This window comes from Gadus morhua, chromosome 13, assembly GCF_902167405.1.
Source record: "Gadus morhua chromosome 13, gadMor3.0, whole genome shotgun sequence".
In the NCBI taxonomy this organism is placed as follows: Eukaryota; Metazoa; Chordata; class Actinopteri; order Gadiformes; family Gadidae; genus Gadus; species Gadus morhua.
The window spans coordinates 22,162,285-22,185,994 of NC_044060.1; the positions used below are offsets into that span (position 1 = coordinate 22,162,285).

The window sequence follows — 23,710 nt, forward strand, 5'->3', positions numbered from 1 at the left end:
TTAATTAATTGGAATTTCTTCAAAGATTTATTACCACGTGACTACATCATCATCCATTTTCCTGATCCACATTGCATTATGTTCCTTTTTAACCTTTTTTGTGTCTGATTATCCATGATGGAATCATTTGAGACATTTTGAGCATGGCCATGAATTCTCATTATTCTTCATCGGTTTCGAAGAATACGCTGGAGAATGCATCAAAAATGAAAAACAAGCATGTGACCGAAAAACATTTGTCCGTAGATGTCCTTCTGTTTATCTGTCTGTGATATTCACCCTGTATGTCAATTTATTCAGTCATTTGTATGTGCATTATTTGAAAGGAAAATTCAACCCAAACACCAGAAAAAATATTACAATTGAAGTCTAAATTATCCACCAGACCAAACATCTATCTACACTTATAAATTATACGTTACTTAATCAATAATCTGATTTGAAAGTAACCAGATTTTGGGTTGAGTTTACCTTTTTTAAATTGTATTAAAAGTTGTTGTTTTTTTGTCATGAAATGTTTGGATTAGTATTTGTGGAGTGTGTGTGGTTGATGGCTGGTTAAAGCAACCATCAACCACACACATTCCACAGTATTGTTATAATATATTGTCCAATATTACTAGAAAAGATCTATATTGTATCTTTATGAGCTTGGTGGTTAGGGCTATTCAATCCTACTAGTCTTTGCTAAACAATAGCTTTGTAAGAAACCATATCAGGAATTGTTTTATGGCATAATAATCTGAATAATACTGCTTTTACTGAACCATGTTCTCTTGTTTCCCCATAGGACTCCAACAAGTCGAGCACACAGAGCTTGAGTGACACTGGCTATTCCTCTGATGGGATTTCCAGCTCCCAGGGGGAGATCGTAGGCCAAATCTGGGAGGAGGGAATCAAGCTCAATGAAAAGGGCACCTCGAGGCACCCCGAGATCAACAAGCTAGAGAGCTCCATGAGGCCTCTTCTAGAGGCCAAGACCGCAGACAAGAAGCAGAGACCACATTCACTGTCCGTCGGACATGAGCCGGCATACAACTCTGACGAAGAAGCGGCGCGAGAAGAGTCAGAAGATGAACTGAGCTGTAAATTACGACATGACTATGTGGAAGACAGCAGCGAGAGCGGCCTCTCGCCATTACCTGTCAGGCAGAAGAAGACACATAAAGAAATGACGGATGAAGATATCATGAGAAGGCAGATCATGGAGATGAGTGCTGATGAGGAAGAAGTAGATGAATATGGAAACCAGAAACCCAAAACGGCACATAAAAGTGGTGGGGAATCAGGAAAAGAGAGGCGACGGCTCACTCAACAATCAAACAGTTTTGAGGATGATACAAAAGGAGCTGATGGGGAGGACGCCGAGGGCATGCTCTCCTCTCAAGGAGGCCTCAGGCGGTTCAAAACTATCGAGCTGAACAACACAAACAGCTACCCTGAGCAGGACCTACGAGAACCAGAGCTGGAGATGGAGAGCCTGACGGGATCCCCGGAGGAGCGATCCAGGGGAGAGTACTCCTCCACCCTACCTGCTACCACCCCAAGCTACACGTCTGGAACATCACCCACGTCTGTGTCCTCCATGGAGGACGACAGTGACAGTAGCCCTAGTCGCCGGGCAAAACTAGAAGAGGCCAAGCAGCAGAGGAAGGCCCGTCACCGGTCTCATGGGCCGCTCCTGCCGACCATCGAGGACTCTTCAGAGGAGGACGAGCTGAGGGAGGAGGAAGAGCTGCTCAGAGAGCAGGAGGAAATGAGGGATCTGGAGCAGCAGAGGATCCGTAGTACCGCCAGGAAGACAAAGAGGGACAAAGAGGAGCTACGGGCACAAAGACGTAGAGAAAGATCTAAAACTCCCCCCAGCAACCTCTCTCCAATCGAGGATGCATCGCCAACAGAAGAGCTAAGGCAAGCGGCCGAGATGGAGGAGCTCCACCGATCCTCCTGTTCTGAATACTCCCCCTCCGTGGACTCAGAGGCAGAAGGATTCGAGATGATTGGTGGAAAATTGTACAAATCAGGAAGTGAATACAACCTTCCAACGTTTACATCCCTCTACTCTCCTACTGAAAAATCATCTGGAACCTCACCCCCTGACAAAACATTGAAAAGTGCAGAAGAGGTCTACGAGGAGATGATGAGGAAAGCACAGATGATGCAGAATCAAGGCCAACCTGTAAACAGCACCAATCAGCCTGTAAATAAACAGCATTTAGATAATTCAGCTGAATTAACTCCAGGCTCAAGCCCCACCCAGTTAAATTCACCTTTGTCCATCTCATCCACTGGGAATGATCCGAGAATCACAGGAATACAGGGAGCGCAACATTTGTCAAAAGAAACCCAAAACCGAATGATGTCTCAGACTGCCAAAATTGGAGGGGTGGTTGGGAAAGGCCAAGGTCAACACAGCGCCCAAACTGCTCGCCAGGCAGGCAGTAATTCTGCCATTCACAGCGCAGGTCCTCAGGGGCAAACACAGGCCACATCCTCTGAAACTGGAGCATCCCTCTCCTCCAAGGTCTTTTCATATTTCAAAGGTCCAAGTCCGCCAGTTTCTCCCGCAACTTCACCTTCACAGAGTCCTACTAATTCACCATCACTGCGGTCCTCTGGTCGACAGCTCCCCTCTCTGCCTGCTGGTTCTACAGCTCCAGCTGCACCCCGTGGAAACCAGTCTCCCCAAAAATCCAGTCCACCCCGTCTTTTACGACAACAGTCCTCCCAAGAAACCCCAGTAATGGTGATAACGTTGGGCTCTGAAACAACAAATGCTCCCAAGCCCATTACTGTAAATTCGTCAACATCGCCCTTGTCATCACCAACAGATGTTAGCGGTAAGCCTATGTATCGCTCTCAGCCGCCCTCGACTACTTCTCCCACTTCCCCACAACAATCCCCAAGACATTCTTCCCAAAATGTAAATATTAGTACAGTGAACAATGCATCCAGCTATAGCCGGGGATCAATGTCAATGGAAAATATATCTCATAATACAGGCTCATCAATGGTTGGAGGACAAGGCCAAGTGCATCCAAGAGGAAGCGTAGTCGACCTGAGTGCCCCGATGAGACCTGCACCAATTATAATGACGGACCAAGGGATGGATCTGACGTCCCTGGCCTCTGACAGCAGACGATACTCCATAGGAGCAGAGCAGCCATCCATCCGACACACAGCAGTGCAATCACTTGTCATGAATCTGAATTCCCAAGAACAACCACATGTAGCGGTTTCAACTCCGACCACTGTGAGCGTCACAATGGCAGGCTCTATGTTTATGACACAGCCGAAGCAGCAGGTGGTGTATGGGGATCCTCTGCTGAACCGTGTGGATCTGGGGCAGGGTGTTGGATCAGCCATGTGTTTAGCACAGATGAAGCTCACCGATCCGTCTATTCCAAAGATCGATGCCTGCCTGGAGGACCTTGGCATCCAGCAGCATCAGCTGCAGCTACAGCAGCAGAAGCTTCTGCATCAGCAGCAACTTCTGGAGCAGCAACTCCAGCAGCATCAGCAACAATCCTCATTTGCACGTTACAATTTAGCGAATCAGGTTCAACCAATGCTGCTGAAGAAAGATATTGTAGTTAGCCAGACGAGTAGTGCCCAGCCTGTGGTGAGTGTAAGTGCCATTCCTAGAGTAGCCCCTCTACCGCCTCAGCCTGCAACTGGGGCCCCTGCTTCTAACCAGTCCCATGATATGTATACTGGTGTTGCATTAGAGTTGAAAAATAAGCCCACTGTAATGAACTTGTCTACCGGAAAGCCCCATGTTATGATGGTTCAGCTGGATGAGAGTAACGCATCACAAGGAGGCACAATATCTCAGCTGGTAAAGAAAGAAGAGCCGGCACCTCCTCCACAGGTCCTCGACCTGACAGGACAGTTCAAACCAGAGAGCCAGGCGGCTTGCTGTGATGTGGTTTACAAAATGCCTTTTGCTAGTAGCTGCACGGGTTCTCTCACTCAGAGACAGACGGCAGCGACGTCAGATGAAAACTCTGCCTCTGATCCTTCTCAAGTTGCCCGCCCTCCTCCTGCCCCGCACTATAACACCAGCCAGCAGCAACAACAGCAAGCCCCAGCTGTGCAGGGTTTAGCAGAGGAACGTAAACTCTATCAACCACAACCCCCGGGAGGCTCACAGCCATCCATGTCTGACAACATGCTGCCATCTATGACAGATGTTGGCCCTCAACTGTATCAGAGGAATCACCAGGGGGCAGTTGATCTGAGCACCGTGAATCAGTCTTATGACGGTTACCAAGGCATGGGTGCCCAGTATGGATCCTACACAGATTTGCGCCAAGCAGACGTGGGTGGGTCTCCATTACCTCTGCGTCGTTATGGCTCCATGTCAAATATCAATTCAGATTATGGCTATGGACCAGGGGTAACCGATGCAAATCTAGCACAATACAGTGCAACCACTGCTCGAGAAATCAGTCGCATGTGTGCAGCTCTCAACTCAATGGACCAATATGGAAGTCGCTTTGCAAATCCTGAACTAATGCAGTATGGAGGCAGAGGTGGGCCTGTGGGTAGACTCAATCTAAGTCAAAGCTTAGCATCAATCAGAGCCAACCTTCTCTATGGTCCGGATGGAAGACCAACTGCACATGGCCAATCATTAACCAACCTTATTAATGCAAGGCAAGCAAGTATTCGGGCTTTGTACCCTGCAGCTATGAGAGGAACAGACGGAATGACATATTCAACCATAAACACACCGATAGCTTCTACCTTACCAATAACCACCCAGCCCTCCTCTGTCCTGCGTCCCATGCCAAGAGGTGCATACAGACCTTACCCTACAGGTGTGACTCCAGTTCCACTAGCTAGTCTGACCAGGCTGCCTCAAGTGACTCCTAGAATGCCTCTGTCTACACAGGGACCCTACTGTTATCCTACTTCAAATCAGTATCCTACTTCAATCCCTGGCCCAGGTCTCCCTACTTCCAATACCACTTCTGACCAGGAAACCCCAGTCTACTTAGGGAAGCCCCCAACCATCGGCTCAACATTACCCCCAACCCAAACTGTTGCTCATTTAGGAGCAAAACATTTGTCTGCACCAGGTATTCAGACTAACATGATAGCATTTGAGCAAATAAACCAGCAAGTTCAAATCCCAATCCAGAATGTTACGTCACTCTCTCAAGCTCAATTACCTAATGAGCAAAACCAAATGCAGGAACAATTACAAAGTCTTCAGATGCCGCCTCAAACACAAGCATTATCCCTGACTCAAACCCAATCACCAAGTCATATTGTAACACACCCCCAACCTCAGGCATTAGTGCAACCCCAAGCCCAAATCCTAGTGACTGCACCAGTAACTGCTTCAGAAGCAACCTGCTCAATACTTTCTCCACCGATGGACGCACGCAAAGACAAGGAAGAGGAGCGATTAAGTCAACAACAAGAGCACATGTTGCAGTTAGAGCGGGAGCATGTGGAGCTGGAGAAGGTGCGGCAACTGCGCCTACATGAGGAGCTTGAAAGAGACCGAATGGAGCTCCAGCGACACAGAGAGAAAGAACAAATGCTGGTCCAGCGGGAGATCCAGGAACTACAGACAATCAAACACCAAGTCCTTCAGCAACAGCAAGCCGAGCGAGAGACCCAGCTCATCATGCAAAGGGAGCAGCTCGCCCAACAGAGAATGCAGCTTGACCAGATTCAGACTTTGCAGCAGCAGCTGCAGCAGCAGTTGGAGGACCAGAAGAGGCAGAAGACGGCAGCTGTTGAGGCCGCAGCAGCATCAGCAGCAGCAGAGGCAGCAGCCGGCGCTGCAGCTGCAGCGGCTGCAGCAACCTCTGCACAGGGGGCCATGCAAGGGGTGGTGGTTGGAGGAGGACCACCTCAAGGGTTCATTATTTGTGACCAGAGTGGTCGAGTGATCCAGCAGGATGGCCAGAGTGTTCAGTTCTGGCAGGATGGACAGGTTGTACAAGCAGTAATGGCAGGCAGGCCTATTCATAGTTCTTCCTCAGAGGTATCACTGAGAAACACTGAGGACCCTGCTAGCTCCAGGGTCATGAAGAAACAGAATTCAATGCCAAGACTGAGAGACGGCTCTGAAGAGGAGAAGAGGATTGCAGACAGCTGTGTGCAAACCGATGATGAAGACGGAGAGGACAGATTCTTGAACAGGCGCAGAAGAACTCGGCGGATTGCAGACTGCAGTGTGCAGACTGATGAAGAGGACCAGGGAGAATGGGACCAGCAGCCAGTGAGGCGCAGAAGGTCCCGCGTATCGAAGCACTCTGACGCAAACGTTGAGAAATCAGAAGCTAAAGTGTCTTCCTCGAGCATCGCTATCCAAACCACCTTCGATTCCTCTTGCCAGACAGAGCCAGAACAGCTGGGAAGGGTCTCTCCTGCGATTCACATCACTATGGCAGAGACCTCAAAGGTTGACCTGTTGCATTACATTGCCTCCCCTGAAAGGACCCAGAAAGGAGAGAGTCTTGCCTGTCAAACGGAACCAGAGGCCCAGTCCCAGGGTGTCGTCGCCCCTCAGCTTAACGTGCCGACCACCATCAGTCCCTACTCCACCAGCCTCCACATGGTGGGCGCCAACCCATCTGAGCCGGCCTCTCCACGCCTCCAGGGGGTGGCCAAGTTTGAGAGGAGGAAACCGGATCCTCTGGAGATTGGCTATCAGCAGCAGCACGAGTCTCGCCAGCCTCCCAAGTCTCCCCAGGTGTTGTACTCCCCCGTGTCCCCGCTCTCCCCACATCGTATGTTGGAGACCACGTTCGCCTCGCAGGAGAAGCTCAACAAGGCCCACGTCACGCCCCAGCAGAAGGCCTTCACCACCGAGTCGCCGCAGCGGCACCAGAGCCTGCCCCGACCCATCAAGAGTGTGCAGCGCTCCATGTCCGACCCCAAGCCGCTCAGCCCCACTTCTGAGGACCCCGGGAAGAACCGCTTCTCCCCGTACCACCAGCAGGCGCTCTCCAACAGCCAGGTAGGCAATCAGAAGCCGTTCTTGGAAGGGTTTCAAATACCTGGCTTGTTGTTCTTCCAGTGTAACTTTGTTTCTATATATATATAAAATGTACACATTTGATACACTCAATTACACCTGCCAAAGTAATCAGAAAATCTTTTATACTTTAACAATGAAACATTGAAGTAGTGTAACAAATTATTCATATGTGAATAGTCCAATAATAGATTTGATGATTTAGGCCAAAGTTATTTATCGTCAGTTATTTATTTCTAATTATAACATAATGAACATTATGCCAATAAGCATTTTTTAAATGATAGGCGCGGTGTGATAGGCGTGGTAACCCTAACAGTATATATTAAAATATTACCAATGTGTTAACAACCAACAAAAATGATCTTTGTTAAAAACAAGTTTGACATGAATCACTAAATAATATAAAAGAAGACAATTTTTTGGAGGACAACACAACATCATCAACATCACCTACTTAACCTGATAATCTTTTAGATTGCCATTAACTCTGTTCATGCTTGTGTTATCCCAGGCTCAAATAAAAAAGTGCAAGTAAACCCCCTGTTTCAGTTCAAATTCAAACCCATGATTATGAACCGAGCCAGCTTTGTGATACCTATTGATGGGGCTAGCACACATAGTACACAGCGTTGAGTATGAACGCGAAAATGGCCGACCTTGTAAATGCATCATACTGGCGTTATGTGTTGTTTGAATTGGTAATCATCAAATCAACCAGATTATATTTTTTATATATTATCAATATAAACGTTATCTGTGAGTTACTCAAATATGACCTTGCAGTATCCAACAAAGCATTGGAAAACCTACAAATAATGACTAAAATATTCCAATAATATAAGCTTATTTCATAGTGTGGACTAGAGGCTGAAGTGTTGCAGAGCACTTCTGTGTGAACAGAAGATGCAACACACAGGGCTTGGCATCACAGGAAGTGACAGAATGTTCTCCGGAGAGCAGCTGGTCATGCCAGAATGGCTTTGCCCATTATTTAATTCATATTTTTCTCCTCTCTTTTCATTTTATTCTGTCCGTCGCTCCTTTCTGCTCTCCTCTTTCTATGTTTCCCTGTCTGGATCTCCCTCTGCTTCCTCTGTCATTCTCTTTCTTCCTTTCTTCCCTTTAGTCTCTGTTAACCACTCTCAGTGTGAGGTGCTCTCTTCTAAATCTGGCACAGCCCTAAGAGCTGCCACAGGGACACACAATGTGGAAGCATCCTGCCTTTGCCCTGCTGTCTTCCTGCTAGTTAGCAGCTGGTCAACATATATTCATATTCCTCTGCAGTCGCTGCAAAATCCGTCCGAGGAACAAACACGCACATATCAGATGAGGATTACAGCAGTTTTTAAGAGCTTTTATTTTTGGGTTCTTGGTCTGTGATTTATATCTGTGTGTGGGAAATACATTTCCCTTTCTGGATAATTCGTTACCTCACTAAATGTCATCATGGGTCTACACAAAACCGCTAATTTGTAAGTAAGAAATGTAATTCTCTTTTGGTAATTATATAAATGCTTTGATACATTGTCTGATCATCGCATGCCAGGGAGGGCATTTTGGATTATGACAACGTTAGAATACTTAAATATTTTTGAAATAGCTGAGAAGAATGACCCTTTTACAATTTATGTTTAATAATGCTCTCAACAGATTTATTTATTTGTATAATCATTTTACTCTATTGTCACCATAACTGTTGACATAATGAGGAGCAGACTTTGACATTCATACTATATATTTATAATCCATAAAAAGTGTTAAAAATGTAAAAACAAATCACACTATTCATATATACTATTGATTGTACAATGTTTGCATTTTGAGGAACTGAGACAATGATGATAATCATGAACAAAACTGATTCCCTGAGCAGTAGGTTCAATAATTAAATAACAATTCAATTAAATTAAATCACTATAATCCTCTAATATCCAGACCTTCTCGGACTACATAACAGCAAATATTTCTTAATTTAATATCAAATAAAATAAATTAATTTTAATATAAGGAGGCAACGTTTTCTCAATGCTAAAGTCTTTATTAGACTTTATTGTACAGATGATCCCCTCTCAGGGCCCTTAGTCCTCCATCTATGAGTTAGGAGAGCCATGCTTAGACCCAGTGAGTCCACAGTACAATAATGAGTGGGATTTGCATAAGTGCATTCTGTTTATAGCTCAGTGTTTGCTCACGATGTTCCTCTTCGTCTCCGAACAGATGGCCTCCCTGCAGCAGCAGCAGCAGAACTCTCTGATGAGAAAGGTAAAGAGGACCCTCCCCAGCCCCCCGCCAGAGGAGATCCCCCTCCCGATCGTCACTCCAGCTCAAATGTACAGCTCCCCCGGGATGCCCCAGAGGGTTCTGCCCAGACCGGCCCAGGGTGTCACCAAGGCGGGCCTGCTCAGTGAGCTGAAGATGGTGGAGCAGGAGTCGTCCAAGCTCCGGAAGCAGCAGGCCGAGCTGGAGGAGGAGGAGAAGGAGATTGACGCCAAACTGCGCTACTTAGAGCTAGGCATCACTCAGCGGAAGGAGACCATGGTGAAAGACAGAGAGAGGCGAGACCTTGCCTACCTGCGCTGTATGGGCGATGCCCGGGACTACATGTCAGACAGCGAGCTGAATAACCTCAGGATTGCAGCTGCCACTGGAAACTTTGATACTAATGGTGTATTATCAAGGCCAAGCACTGCACCACTGAGCCACTTTGCTAATGACCTCAATGCAACTCAACAGTATCCGTCGACCTCTACCTATATGTCCTACCCGTACCCTCAAACCCAACCCTCGGCACAGCCGCCAGGCTCTGCATATCAACAGATAGGTTTTCAACCTCCTCAATACCCCTCATCTTCTGCCCCACAGCCAGGAACCTTTCAGCCCCACCCGCCACCAGGCCCCGCATACCAGACTCCAGGGTCCTACTCCGCGCACATGTATGCTCAGTCCAGCTATCAGCCAGATCTTGGCATGCCCCAGCATGGCCACCAGGGCTTCCAGCCTCCTTGCCAGCCTATGCCAGGCCAGAGTCTACCCTACCCCAGCCATAGCTCCTATCAGCCCGTCCTCCCTTTCCAGTCCCAGGCAGATATCCTTACAGTCCACCAAAGACCCAGGCAGACCTCTCTGGCTGACCTGGAGCAGAAATTGCCCACCAACTACGAGGTCATTAGCAACCCGGCAGTGTCAGTGGCTACCTCAGCTCCAGACACTGGCTTCAGCGCAGTCTACAGTAACACCTATGGTCAGTACCGCCCCCCTGAGCCTGGCCTTACTCAACCAGTGGAGAGCCCCACCTCTGCATATGCCCACGACGGGCTGTACACCACTAACCTAGAGCAGAATATACCAAGGAACTATGTCATGATTGATGACATCAGTGAATTGACAAAAGAGAATGCGGGCCAAGCCACCGATGCTCACGGCCATCCTGCAGGAGGGCGCTATGGAGGTGAGAACGGGTCTTCAAGAGGTTACGGAAGGCCTGAGGACGAGTCTGTGGATGCTTACGGCCGACCAGCAGGCACCGCGGGCTACCAGGGCGTGGACGGCCACGCCGGGTCCACCGTGAGCGGCGGCTCCTCGTACTATTATGATGATTACAAACACCCCAACACACGTTGCAGCTCTGGCACCCAGAAAGCCTCCTCAAAGAACCTGGCCCCGGCCGTGGTCTCTTCTAAACGTAGCAAGCACAGAAAACAGGGAATGGAGCAGAAGGTTTCAAAGTTTTCGCCGATCGAGGAGGCGCGGGACGTCGAGTCGGACCTGGCGTCCTACACCATGACCACTTCGACGGGGGGCAGCTGCACCGTTGTGTCGAGATCGAAAAAACAAGACGACGGCTATGGCCCAAAAAAGAACACGTACGATCAGCAGAAGTATTACGGCACCAGCCGAGAAGGCCTTGAGGAAGAGGACCGCATGTATGGCTCTGGAAGGTCCAGATCCACCGGCTACGGCATGGACAAGATCTCCTCCCGGGACAGCACAGGTTACAGGAGTAAGTCCTACGAGAGGGATGCTATGGAGAGGTCCCAGAGAACGGGCCGCGGAGGCAGACCTCCCATGCGTAGCCAAAACTCAGAGGAGGAGAGCCCGCTCAGCCCTGTGGGGAAGCCCGTGGGCATCGGTAGAGGCTCTGGTGCTCCTGATGCCAACGATGTTAGAAACCAGTATGGCTCCAGCCATTCCCTGCCAGACGTGCAGGACCACCACATGAAGGACCAGCCCAGGAGTCATGTCTACAAACCGGATGACCCCTACCTCGTAGATGACATGCATTGTGCCGTTTCAGACAGCGAAGGTAACTGGTGTTGAGCGATCACCGCCTGGGGCTTGCGTTTGCGTTCTCAAATGCCTGCTGAGAAGACACTGCATGAGCGTGTGCAAAAAATTGTATGTATTACTGTTTTTATTTTGTTCTTATTTTTATTTTTTTTATCACAACTTGAATAGTTCCCTAATCCCCATTGCCAACTTTGCCTCATTTTATATCTGTATTTTTAGATATCTTCATTCTTCATGTTTTGTTTTTTACTGTTGGGTTATTCTTTTCGGTTATCTCTTTTTTGTGGACTCTGCATGTTGTCTTTGTTGCATGCGGGGGGGTTCTTCTCAGTTATCGTGCATGACTTCGATCCGCATGCTACTCCCTGATCTCAATGTCATAATAATTGACAATTCCTCATTCTGATTCTCGAAAAAGCATATCATTTGGGCCAAGAAGAGACTGACTGGTTTGAGAAGCCGAGGGAGGCCCGCTCAGACCGGTCGAGGCACCATGGAGGTGGTGGCCACTCGTCCACAGGTAGGCGTGGTAACGTAAAGCACACCTACCACGATTACGATGAGCCACCTGAGGAGGACTGGGCCCAGGACGAGTACAACCAGCAACGCCACGGATCATCCACGTCCTCCCGGGAACACCGTCACCACGGCAGCAGCAGCACCGGCAGGCACAGCTCTTCCCGCCATGCCTCAGAAGATCCCAGAGCCTCCCGCTCATCTCGGACACACGCCAAAGACCCGGCTGCCCGCACCGAGGGCAGAACCTCTTCCTCTGCCCAGCGAAGGGGCGGTCCCGAAGCGCGCTCAACCCAAGGCAGCCATCGGGACTCGGGAGAATTCTCTCGGGACCCGACTGCTGGCCATAACCATGGCTCGGGAGGTAGAGGCCAGAGGCCCCCCGGAGAAAGGGCTAATTCCAGGAGGCCAGATCCATCTGCAGGTCACAAGCAGACACAACCTCAACAGCAGCAGCAGCCTCAACCGCAGCAGCAGCAAGCTCAACAGCAGCAGCAGCCTCAACAGCCGCAGCAGCAGCCCGGACATCAGCAGCAGCAGCCTCAACAGCCGCAGCAGCAGCCTGGACATCAGCAGCAGCAGCAGCAGCCACCTCAACAGCAGCAGCAGCAGCAGCAGCAGCAGCCGCAACATCAGCAGCAGCCGCAACATCAGCAGCAGCCACAACATCAGCAGCAGCCGCAACATCAGCAGCCGCCTCAGCAGCAGCAGCAGCGTCCAGGAGGCCCGGCCCAAACTGGGAGACAGTCCAGCAATGAGACACCAGATGGTCAACAACAAGGTCAACAACAGCGTCATCAGCCCCAGCAGCAGGCCATGCAGCAGGGCCAGACTCCTCACCCCACTACTGGTGGACCACAGCCTAATCCAGCCTCTGCTGGGGCAGGGCAGCAGCAGCAGCAGCAGCAGCAGCTACAGCAGCCCAGACCTGGCCAGACCCCTCCACTGGGACGCCAGCCGGCGGCAGGGCCTGCGGCAGGACCACCAGCACCGACAGCTGTCAGTACTGCATACTTTACATTTTAAATATTTCAGAATGTTAACCTCCGTAAACCTTTATTTGTGAAGTACTTTTAATGCATATATATGCTCAACTCTTTGAGTGTATAATATCACTGACATAATAGAAAAAGATTGCAGGTCCCCAATATGCTTTCCCTTTTAACAGGTAAAAATGGACCATGCCCCTGCAGCCGCTGCAGCAATGAGGGCCTCCCCGCCCGCCGCCGCCACGCCCCCTAAAACAGCCACGCCTCCACTGACAGGCATCGGTAACTCCTCCCACCCTGTCCCCCCCCAGCCAATAACAAAGAGGGGTCCCTCTGTGAACGCTCTCCTGACGGGGTGTGTGTCCGTCCCTGACAGGCTCCAAGGCTCCGGTGGGGATCGGCAGTAAGGCCGGAGGCATCGGCGGCGCCGCGCCCCCCCAGGCCGCCGCCGACGGGGAGAACGTCCTCACCAAGATGCTGCCTGGAGCGGCCGCAGAGCAGGCCGGGAAGCTGGGAGATGGTGAGCTCCTCCGTCCACATAATGCATACACACAGGATACACACCGCATGGCTAACCCTAACCCCAACAGACCGCTCATAAACCTGCATCTGAATAAATAGACATGTCCTAGAATTTCTGTTGTGACTTTTTACTGGGGAAACGCGTAATGGGGTACAGTAAAATGATGATGATGATGATGATGATGATGATGATGATGATGATGATGATGATGATGATGATGATGATGATGTGATTTGTGTATGGAATGTTTTTGTATTGCCAGTGGTTTGGTTCAATATATGTTCTCTTTTCTGTCTTAGCTTTGTCTGGCCTCGGTAAAAAGTTCACTTCGTTTTGGTGAACAACATGACAAAGGGTAAGAACATTTTATAATATTAATAATAAAACACATAAAAAAACAATCTGTTCTTACTGTAATCGACATTTAAGAATGTGTATTTTCTTTTTAGAGTGAATGAAGAGAAATTGGGAGCTCTGTACTTGTAAAACCTATGAAACTGCAGGAATTAACACATTTCACCATCTAGAAGATATGAAACAAGGATAAGCGAGGCGGCCGGTGGGAGCGCATCAGTGAGTTTCTATATGCCCCTTCTTGACTCCATCCTCAAGTAAATACATTCATTAAAGAAATAAAAAATATATATATTCTTTAGGAATATGCCACAGCACATGCACATACATATGGGTCCAGTTTCCCTTCAACTTTTCTGGAGGGAAATCTGGAAAAGGAATTGATTGATTGATTACCCTTATTAATTAAGTTATTAATATCATAATATCAAGTGTTGAAAGTGTTAATTGAAGGCTCTTGGTTGTTTGTGTAGAGTCCAGTTCTAAATCAAACTGACTCATTGTTTCCTTGGTGACCAAACAGAAGTGGAATCAAAGTTCGTCAGTAACGGACTCCCCAGACACCTGAACCGACCCGCTGACGCTCAGTGGTTTAATGGAGGAATGATGAAGTCCTGGGGTCACTTGACCTCAGAGACCAGCGGCCCCCGTTGACCCTCAGTGAGTACGGGTCATGTGATCAGTAATATGTGGGAGTGTGTGCATTAGTGTGTGTGTGTGTGTTTTATTCTAATGGGCTGTGATCGGCTGGATTTTTAACAATTGACAGACGCAGGACATTTGTCAATGCTGCATAATAAAACAAGGTCAACAAATAAGGAAATAAGTCACTGCCTAAAGCCACAGCGAGATCATAGTGTAAAATTACACATAATGACAGTTAATACCACTATAACGCAAGGGGGTTATATTGTTAGTGCTATTGGTATTCTACCACGGTTAAAAACAAAATAAAATATAGAATCAATTGTAAATATTGTGGGGATATTTAGATTTCACGCGTACTTTTGAGCTAGGAACTGCGTGTTATGGGTCTAATCAGTAAGTCATATATATAATTGATATCATACTGATCAGGCATGTGTTCATTGTAGCACGGTGTGCTGTTATGCTACGTGTGCTGTTATGCTACGTGTGCTGTTATGCTACGTGTGCTGTTATGCCAGGTGTGCTGTTATGCCAGGTGTGCTGTTATGCCAGGTGTGCTGTTATGCCAGGTGTGCTGTTATGCCAGGTGTGCTGTTATGCCAGGTGCGTTGTTATGCTATGTATGGTGTGGTGCTCATGTGATTCCTAATAACGAGTGGACCTGTCCGGGTGCTGGTTTGAACTCCTTGTGAACTGCCAGGGGTTCAATCAGTCTCCCCGATCCCACACATGTCCCGCTGGACCACCACAATCAGGAAGAGGCTAATTGTGGCTCTAATGTCAGCCACATGCATGCCCTTAGTATAATTTTCCCTTTCCTCCACGTCACACGAACGTGCTTTCAGTCCCCTCCCATCTGTCCTCCCCACACACACTCACACACCGCCACCATGAGTAACAGTGAGGTAGCGCTGATTACTGGAATGAACTAATAATTAATCCCTCTCAATGGGGCGCAATTAAAGAAGAAAATGGATCTGAGGATCCGGGGAAGCGTGCGCTGTGCAAAGGGTCACATCCCACACACTGTCCAGTTACACACACACACACATACACACACACACACACACACACACACACACACACACACACACACACACACACACACACACACACACACACAAGCACACACTGTACCTGGGTTTCAGAGGTGTTGATGACCTCTGAGTCAAAAACACCCCCTCACTCTCTCCCTCCCTCCCTCTCTCTCTCTCTCTCTCTCTCTCTCTCTCTCTCTCTCTCTCTCTCTCTCTCTCTCTCTCTCTCTCTCTCTCTCTCTCTCTCTCTCTCTCTCTCTCTCTCTCTCTCTCTCTCTCTCTCTCTCTCTCTCTCAGTGGTCTCCATTAGAGTGTGGAGTTAAACCCTGCTCTGAGCTGCAGGCAGACCTGCTCAGATTTACAGATTACCAGCAGCCCTAGCCTCTCTGTGATTGGTGGAGCAAGGGAAGCCCAGCGTTGGATCATGTTGTCATCGTTTGGGTGTGTGTGGGGGCGGGGGGGCAGGGCAGTGAACAGAGAGTGACGTGAGGGGATCATGGTGTTTGACCCGGGATTTAAACTACTGGAAGAAAGATGCTTGGCTGCAAAATAGTACTGGGTATGGGAGTATTATTATAGCACTTAATTGCCTTTCCATCCTGTTCTGGTTAAAGCAGAACTAATGGTTGCTTAATTTCCCCTCTGCAGGATTAACTGAGAGCTGCTGCTGTCTGGGGAGTTCACGTCTGGCTGGGACACTTGATTCTCCGTTGATGAATTCAAATCCTTTTCTTCTCATAACTTCCAACGTAAAGATGTCAACTAGTGGATTTCATAGGTTTTCCTTGTACCAAAGAGGCGTACCATAGCTAACAATGACACCACCGAGTCTAAGAGACAAGACACCACAGAAACAACAAACTCACCCTACTTTGATCCTTGAATGCTTGTTTTTCTAAGATCTCTCTCTCTACATTCCAGTATTGGGAATTTGACCCTTTCTTTGAATGTTTTCTTATTTTGTTCCTCTTTTTTTTAATGTATTTTTGTTCTGGTGTTCTGTTGTGTAAATGTGGAAATGAAGATTGCACGCACAAAGGTTGAAAATACAAAAAAAAGAAAAGAAAAAAAAAGTCAATCAAATTGAAAATCAAAAGCCCATATCAAAACGTTGTTTTCTTGGGGAGAGTTGAGGGGAGGGGAGACCTGCCAGTGTGCCCACAGAGTGTGAGCTGACACCACGCAGGGCCGGGGCTATCGGTAACCACTGCAAAGCCATTGTTATTATCTGTCCACTGGGGCTTTCATTTTGTTACTAACTGTCCACTGGGGACTTACATTTTGTATCGATTTGTTCTCATCTTTTAGTTTCTTCAAATGTTTTTTGCCTGATACTCAAGGAATGGAACAGCCTTATTCATTGCATATTTTTGAATTGTATACCTCATGTGTTTTTAAAACACCCATCCATACGTTCGATTTCTTTTTTTGCACAACTGTAAACTAATATATGTTCATTTAAATCAGAGTACATGTTATGTAAATTACTTGCATTTTCATACAATATTTTTTTGTGACTTGTTCTGTGTTTCTCTTTAGTATATGTTTATATTTTCATTTGTCCATGTACTTTATGGTCGAGTTACCTAGAATTTCAATATTTTGCTCGTTGATTTAAAAAGCAATAGCATGCAAATGGTGTATAGCACAATGGTTTCAATGTCATTTAAATTATCGGTAAAGCGTGAAACATCTCCGTTGATGAATGTCCATGAATAACTCTTTTGTCAGAGCGTTTACAGTACCACGTCAACACATTTTATGCTCATGCACATAGCATCGAGGCAGGTATAAACACAAAAACACACACACACACACACACACACACACACATTGTGCATCCCAGTTACAGTTGTGTGACAGGATTTTGTTAGCTCTCCATTCAGCAGACCCTGAGGGGCGTGATTGTATGTATTTATTTGAACTTTATTCATAAGGTTAGCCTCATCGAGACGAGGTAATAAGGTTACTAACCCACCAACGAGATCATCCCACTAACGAGCTGGGCCCACTGCCTCCCTTCACACACACCCACACACACATGCACAACTAGACCCACACACATAAACTCATGTACACAGAAAAAAACACACTTGTCACGTAAACCCCCCCCCCCCCCCCCAAACACACACACACACACACACACACACACACACACACACACACACACACACACACACACACACACACACACACACACACACACATGGTTTAAAGCAATTGTCAATTAAAATGTTCTATGCAATGATTCATTTTAAACTTGGAAGGTTAGTTAATCTACCACCATTTACTATCCTTGTAAAATTCAGAAGAAAACAACGAAATTATGAAAAGAAAAGGCTATGAAAGTGTTTTTACCTAGCAACTTGTGTGTATGGATTGAAATATTGAATATGAACTAGATTTCTATTCTTTTTTCGTTTTTGTTTATTTCTTTCGTGGCATGTTTAGACCCCCCCTCTCTCCCTGTCCGGGGATTTGTTGCCAAAGGGTTAATTGTGTAGACTTGTCCCGTTCTCAATGTCAACCATCATGTCGCTAGTAAGCATGGGGTTTTTTGCTTGGCTTTGTCCGGCTGTTTGTAAGCCCTCATCCAGTCTCAGTGTGTTACGGCTGAGCAGGGTTCCTCCGTGTTTGGCTTCCAGTTCCTGTCTGTGCCGCTATGAACATGTGACGCAGATGGTCAGCACTTCTCATTAATACGTGTCAATGTACATATTGGGTGTCGGTGTATAATCTGTTGGGGAGAAAGGAATGGTGTCATTGTGTTGATCAGAGCATTCGACGGCCAAGCCATCGGGGAAGGTGCATGATTCGATTATTATTATCTTTCAGAGTTGAACAAGAATGAACACAAAACAAGGCATGTCTTCACTTTGGTTTGACGACCACCCCTTGAATTTCACAGGCCAACATAGTGAATGTTGATTAGTCAAATATTTACATCTTAACAAAACATTTTCAATAACAAAAAAGAAAAAAACCACCAACTCGCCAGTCATTCACCAAATCAGGGCATGTCACAATGTACCTTTGTATCGCAGGAAGTACGGTAAGATCAACTTCCTGTGGGAGATCTGAGGAGGAGAATGGACCATATTGACCACAATGGATAGAGAGACGTTGTGGTTTGTAGTAGATGCATGAGCCAGCCCTAACCCTATCCACAGGTGGTTAGAAAGACACAATCTTACTGTAAATACACGTTGAATCTAATGTACATATTTTAAGTTCTGAATACGGATATCATGTGCATCCCCATGCCGTATTTGCTGCCAACCTTTGTGTATTAAAAAATATATATTTATTATCACTATTATATGAATGATGAAGATGATATGGTGATAATGATGAAGATAATGATGACATTTATTATGATTATTATGAATAAATAAGAAAAGTGTATGTGGCTGACTTGTATTGACAGTGGACAACAGTGGAAAAAGCATATCCAGTCTGTGTATAGTTTCTATGCATATTGTGTCAATTAAAAACGAGATGTACAAACCCCTCAAAGTGCAGTATGGACGAGCGCCTTCCTCAGACCACTGGGGGGTCTGTTTCAACACGGCCGATATGACCTATAAGGTGGTGAGAGTCAGAGGGGGCAAAGAAAAAATGAATAATGTCCGGAGAATTTCATTCACTGTTGTAAGTGCAATGGGCGAAGCATCAGTCGTCAGTTGTGAAACCTTGTGTTCTATTCATTGTATTCCTGTAAACAGATTAAGAGTAAATATTGGTGCATCATGTCAAGTAATGTGATCAATGAAAAAATATTGACCTTGAAATTTCCAATCAGAAAATAAAGAAAAAATGGACAAGTGTGGTAGTTATCAATGTCTACTGTGCAGCTTTGTGTGTGTGTGTGTGTGTGTGTGTGTGTGTGTGTGTGTGTGTGTGTGTGTGTGTGTGTGTGTGTGTGTGTGTGTGTGTGTGTGTGTGTGTGTGTGTGTGTGTGTTGCAATTTATCAACGTTGCGTACAAAGAAATCTGTGCATAAACCCTTCGCAGTTTGTGGACAAATGTTTTTTTGGACAAAATGTGTTCTCTGCTTGAAAAGGAGACGCACTTGGTTGACCATTATGATACAACAGGAACACAATGGTGGACAAGAGGTTCAAACATTGGCATGCAGAACTGCACTCACTGTCAGCGCTCAGCTTGTGGACCCCCAGCTGCTTCTGGGACGATCCCCGGCCCGACCCTTCCACTACAGGTCCTGATCATCCTATAACCTCTCATTCTCTCCTTTATCCCATTTATTGATTAATTGATTGCCCTGATCGCCCCATCCTCCATTATTTTCTATCCACTGATCCTGATGTCTTTGGTCACCATGGATACCAGCCTCCGGCCTCGTCCCAGCTGGGACGTCAGGCAGCCTGTAGGTAGGACTGTTTCCGTAAAGTCCTCTATAAATAGCAGAGCAGACCAAAGCATTTCTCAACCCTAACAGTCCACTCGCCAGGATCCACAGGAAATACTTTTAGGGCAAGGATTGCAAGGTAGTGACCTCACCGAACATCAGGTTCCCCAACAAAGCTCCCAGTTTGGAAGCCCTTCAGAAGGAATGGCCCTACACAAATTGACCTACACAAATGTGCCTCAAGAACCCTTAACTTTGCATGGGAAAAGTCAATGATGAACCCGGTTCCTATCCCCAATGTGCTATGGTCGACGTGACGGTTACAACTGCTGAAGTAATATGAAGATGATCGACAAAACAACATACTTTAAGAAACATATCAAGATTAATCTATCGAAAGTTTATGCGTGATTGGAGCATAGAGGGGTGTTAGAGCAATCAAAATTAAAAGCTTTACATATGACCCTTAAACGTTGGACACATGTCTCTCCTCAAGATGAACACATTTCCCTCAATGACTCCTAACATACATAAACATAAACTAAATAGATACAACTCACCTCATGAAGATATTTTTTAGATTTTTTTGGAAGATAATCAGCATGTGACAAGGCTTGTAAACTTACTTTCTGAAAATGTTTTCATTGGGTGCAAGGGTCTGCTCCTTTAACTTAGACTGGGTCGGCCTAGCTCAGGAGATAGAGCAGGCTTGTAACCGAAAGGTTGCTAGTTCCATCCCTAGCTCCTCCTTGCTGAGTGTTGATGTGTCCCTGAGCAATACACCTAACCGCTCCTGACGAGCTGGTTGTCGCCTTGCATGGTTGACTCTGCCGTCGCTGTGTCAATGTGTGCATTAACCGATGTAAATCGCTTTGGATAAAAGCGTCTGCTAAATGCCCTAATTGTAATTGTGAATTATAGCGCCCCCTATTGGAAAATTCGCACCAAAACTGCTAACCGGTGATAGAAGGTAAAACTTTGTGCAATCAGGGGCTGTGCTATTCCTTTCCGGAATAATAATCACAATACCCAAACCCCACTATAACAATCGGTATCGAAAGATCAGTGAATACCTAATAACGTCCCACATGGGACAAAACAAAGTAGGCCTCCGGTGTCCTGAGATAAACAGCGCTAATATTTGAAGGCTCAGGGGAAAGGAGAGCGTAACAGTGCCCCCTAGTGGCCAATCTTTTACCATTTACTTACGTAACCCTAGGGATAACACGCCCCCTCTCCTTTCTAAAACGCATTTATTTAAATCACAAATATATAAATGCAAATTCCACCTGAAAAGTGGGTTCACCGACACTTTAAAAGCTAATTACACATCGATGGGTTATTTACAGCTAAATAGAAAAGTTTTATTTTCAATTTCATTCAATCAATTAAGTAATAAAGAAGGGATACATTAGTTCATGCCATCTTACATCCCATCTGCACCACAGTTAAGTTTAACAGCTACAAATATAAGAAATGTTGACCCTAATGTTACTTATAGGCCCCATGTCTTACTATAGCACCATCCTACGATAGGCCTACTACATCATTATGTTGGCTATTGAAGTCATAGGTGAAGGGGCTGAATAATGCTTATCTACTTAACTATGTGGAGTGCTTGATGAATGTCCTATAAAACCGGAATCCAGCTTTCAACCTTCAGGTGAATATATTTATAAAGAAGATGGTCCTTGGCTGCCCTCAACTGGTTATGTACCGGTTTGGTAGGAATTAGTCCTTGAATTATATTACAAAGTGCAAAGACAAAGCATAACCTCCGCAGTCCAATTCGCAAATGCCTATTAATCGGGAACCTCTCAATGCATTTCTATTTCCAAGGGGCAGAGCACATTGCCTCCGACATCCGTGTTGTTAAAGGGGTAGTTCAGAATGGACATAGGGCCTGATTCCCAAGTTAGCCTTGGTGTTCTTTATCATTGGAGACAGTTTTCAACACATTTTATTCAGTCCTTCTAGTTGCAGAGTTTGCTCCTGCTAGGCTAGCGCACGGCGACGGGCAATACTAGCCTGCTAATAACATGACCCACTCCACAGTAAACCCCAGGCAAATCAACTGTAACGCCAGACGGTCGATGTAAATGTATGCGGTGATAGTATATTGTTAGAAATAAAACCACCATTGCATTGCATTGCATTTTGAGGGACTTGCTGTGTCGCAGCAGCAGTGTTATATTCCTGGTAGTAGGCTACGGCAGTGGCGGACTGATACCTAGGTTAAATTCCGCTGCTGCTGAGAAAGTAGTCCCTCAAAATGCAATGATTCATGCAATGCAAGGTTAGTTTAATTTCTAACATTATTCTATCAACACAGACGTTTACATATATAGTCGTTATAATTGATTTACCTCGGGTGTACTGTGGAGTGGGTAAGACTGTTTTATTAGCAGGCTAGCATTGCCAATTGCTGTGCGCTAGCCTAGCATGAGCGAACTCTGCAACTAGAAGGACTGAATGAAATGTGTTGAAAACGATAGTTATGATATTATAACTCTAGTTCTATGATTGTAGGCGTAGCCATCTAGGCTTCGCCTTATGGGCTTGTCCCGTGCTCGTGCTCGCGCGCACTGAAAATGTTCAACTATGCACCAATCAACGTGGGCACAGCCCACATTTCCCACGGCACTGTCACGTTAAAATTGTACCGGGGGCGAAAATTGTACCGGCCTACGTCATCGTTTGTTTACATCCTGACAACCTGCCCGGCAACAGACGACGCGATGCAGAAAACATGTTTCCAAACGACGAAATAACATAATACAGATAGCGGATCGCTATCTGTATTATGATAGATAGCAATAACACTTGTTTTTACTTTATATTTGTATTGTATTTAATTGTTTAATCTAAACAATAAAAAAATTTGCCCGCGAAACGGGCGATCGCGTCAAATGACAAATGTTTTGCCCGCGAAACGGGCGATCGCATCAAATCACGTAGGAGGGTTCTTGAAACATAATACAGATAACGGATCGCTAGATAACACTTGTTTTTACTTTATATTTGTATTGTATTGAATTGTTTAATCGAATTTAGCTAGTAAACTGAGTGTTTTAAGCAGGTTTCATAGTCTAGAATGTTCAAGAACCTTCCTACGTGATTTGACGCGTCATTTGACGCGATCGCCCGTTTTGCGGGCAAATTTTTTTATTGTTTCGATTAAACAATTAAATACAATACAAATATAAAGTAAAAACAAGTGTTATCGCTATCTATCATAATACAGATAGCGATCCGCTATCTGTATTATGTTATTTTGTCGTTTGGAAACATGTTTTCTGCATCGCGTCGTCTGTTGCCGGGCAGGTTGTCAGGTTGTCAGGATGTAAACAAACGATGACGTAGGCCGGTACAATTTTCGCCCCCGGTACAATTTTAACGTGACAGCACCGTGTATATTTGGCGGTGTCATGCCAAATTTGTACCGGCTGCCAAATTTGTACCGGGCGCGTCATCCATACGTAATCCATTCCAAACCTGCATGGCAGCAGATGATCGCGTCGTCCGTTGCCGGGCAGGTTTCAAAAAACATTCGCGCTCATGTTGCCAAAGAGGAAATAACATAATACAGATAACGGATCGCTAGATAATGTAATGTTTTGTTGGGTTCCTTAATAAACACACGATGTATCTTGGAACAGACATCAACATGCAGCGCGCCAATCCAACTGCGCATGCTCCGTGTGACGGTCTAATAACTGATGTTGATATCATTACAGATAACACTTGTTTTTACTTTATATTTGTATTGTATTTAATTGTTTAATCAAATTTAGCAAGTAAACTGAGTGTTTAAAGCAGGTCAAGGACGCAATAGCACAATACAGATAACGGATCGCTAGATTGAAGGTTCGCGAATGTTCACGTCATTCGACGCGATGCAACGGACGAAGCGATCATCTGTTGCCAGGCAGATTTGGAGTGGATTACGTATGGATGACGCGCCCGGTACAAATTTGGCAGCCG

At 46.2% G+C, this 23,710-nt stretch overlaps 1 protein-coding gene across 5 annotated transcripts in view; it reads left to right on the forward strand.

Moving 5' to 3' along the window:
* Positions 1-19,193, forward strand: part of bsnb (bassoon (presynaptic cytomatrix protein) b) — a 69,003-nt gene extending 49,810 nt beyond the window's left edge. For 3 of the 5 annotated variants that reach the window (XM_030374719.1, XM_030374722.1, XM_030374723.1), the window contains 9 exons: positions 791-6,982; positions 9,221-11,306; positions 11,709-12,805; positions 12,975-13,077; positions 13,172-13,315; positions 13,618-13,673; positions 13,768-13,891; positions 14,196-14,332; positions 16,006-19,193. In XM_030374719.1, the coding sequence (XP_030230579.1) occupies positions 791-6,982; positions 9,221-11,306; positions 11,709-12,805; positions 12,975-13,077; positions 13,172-13,315; positions 13,618-13,658 (9,663 nt within the window). In that variant the 3' untranslated portion in view covers positions 13,659-13,673; positions 13,768-13,891; positions 14,196-14,332; positions 16,006-19,193. The remainder of the gene's footprint in view (positions 1-790; positions 6,983-9,220; positions 11,307-11,708; positions 12,806-12,974; positions 13,078-13,171; positions 13,316-13,617; positions 13,674-13,767; positions 13,892-14,195; positions 14,333-16,005) is intronic. The other 2 variants (XM_030374720.1, XM_030374721.1) reach the window with 2 other exon arrangements.
* Positions 19,194-23,710: the final 4,517 nt, after the last annotated feature.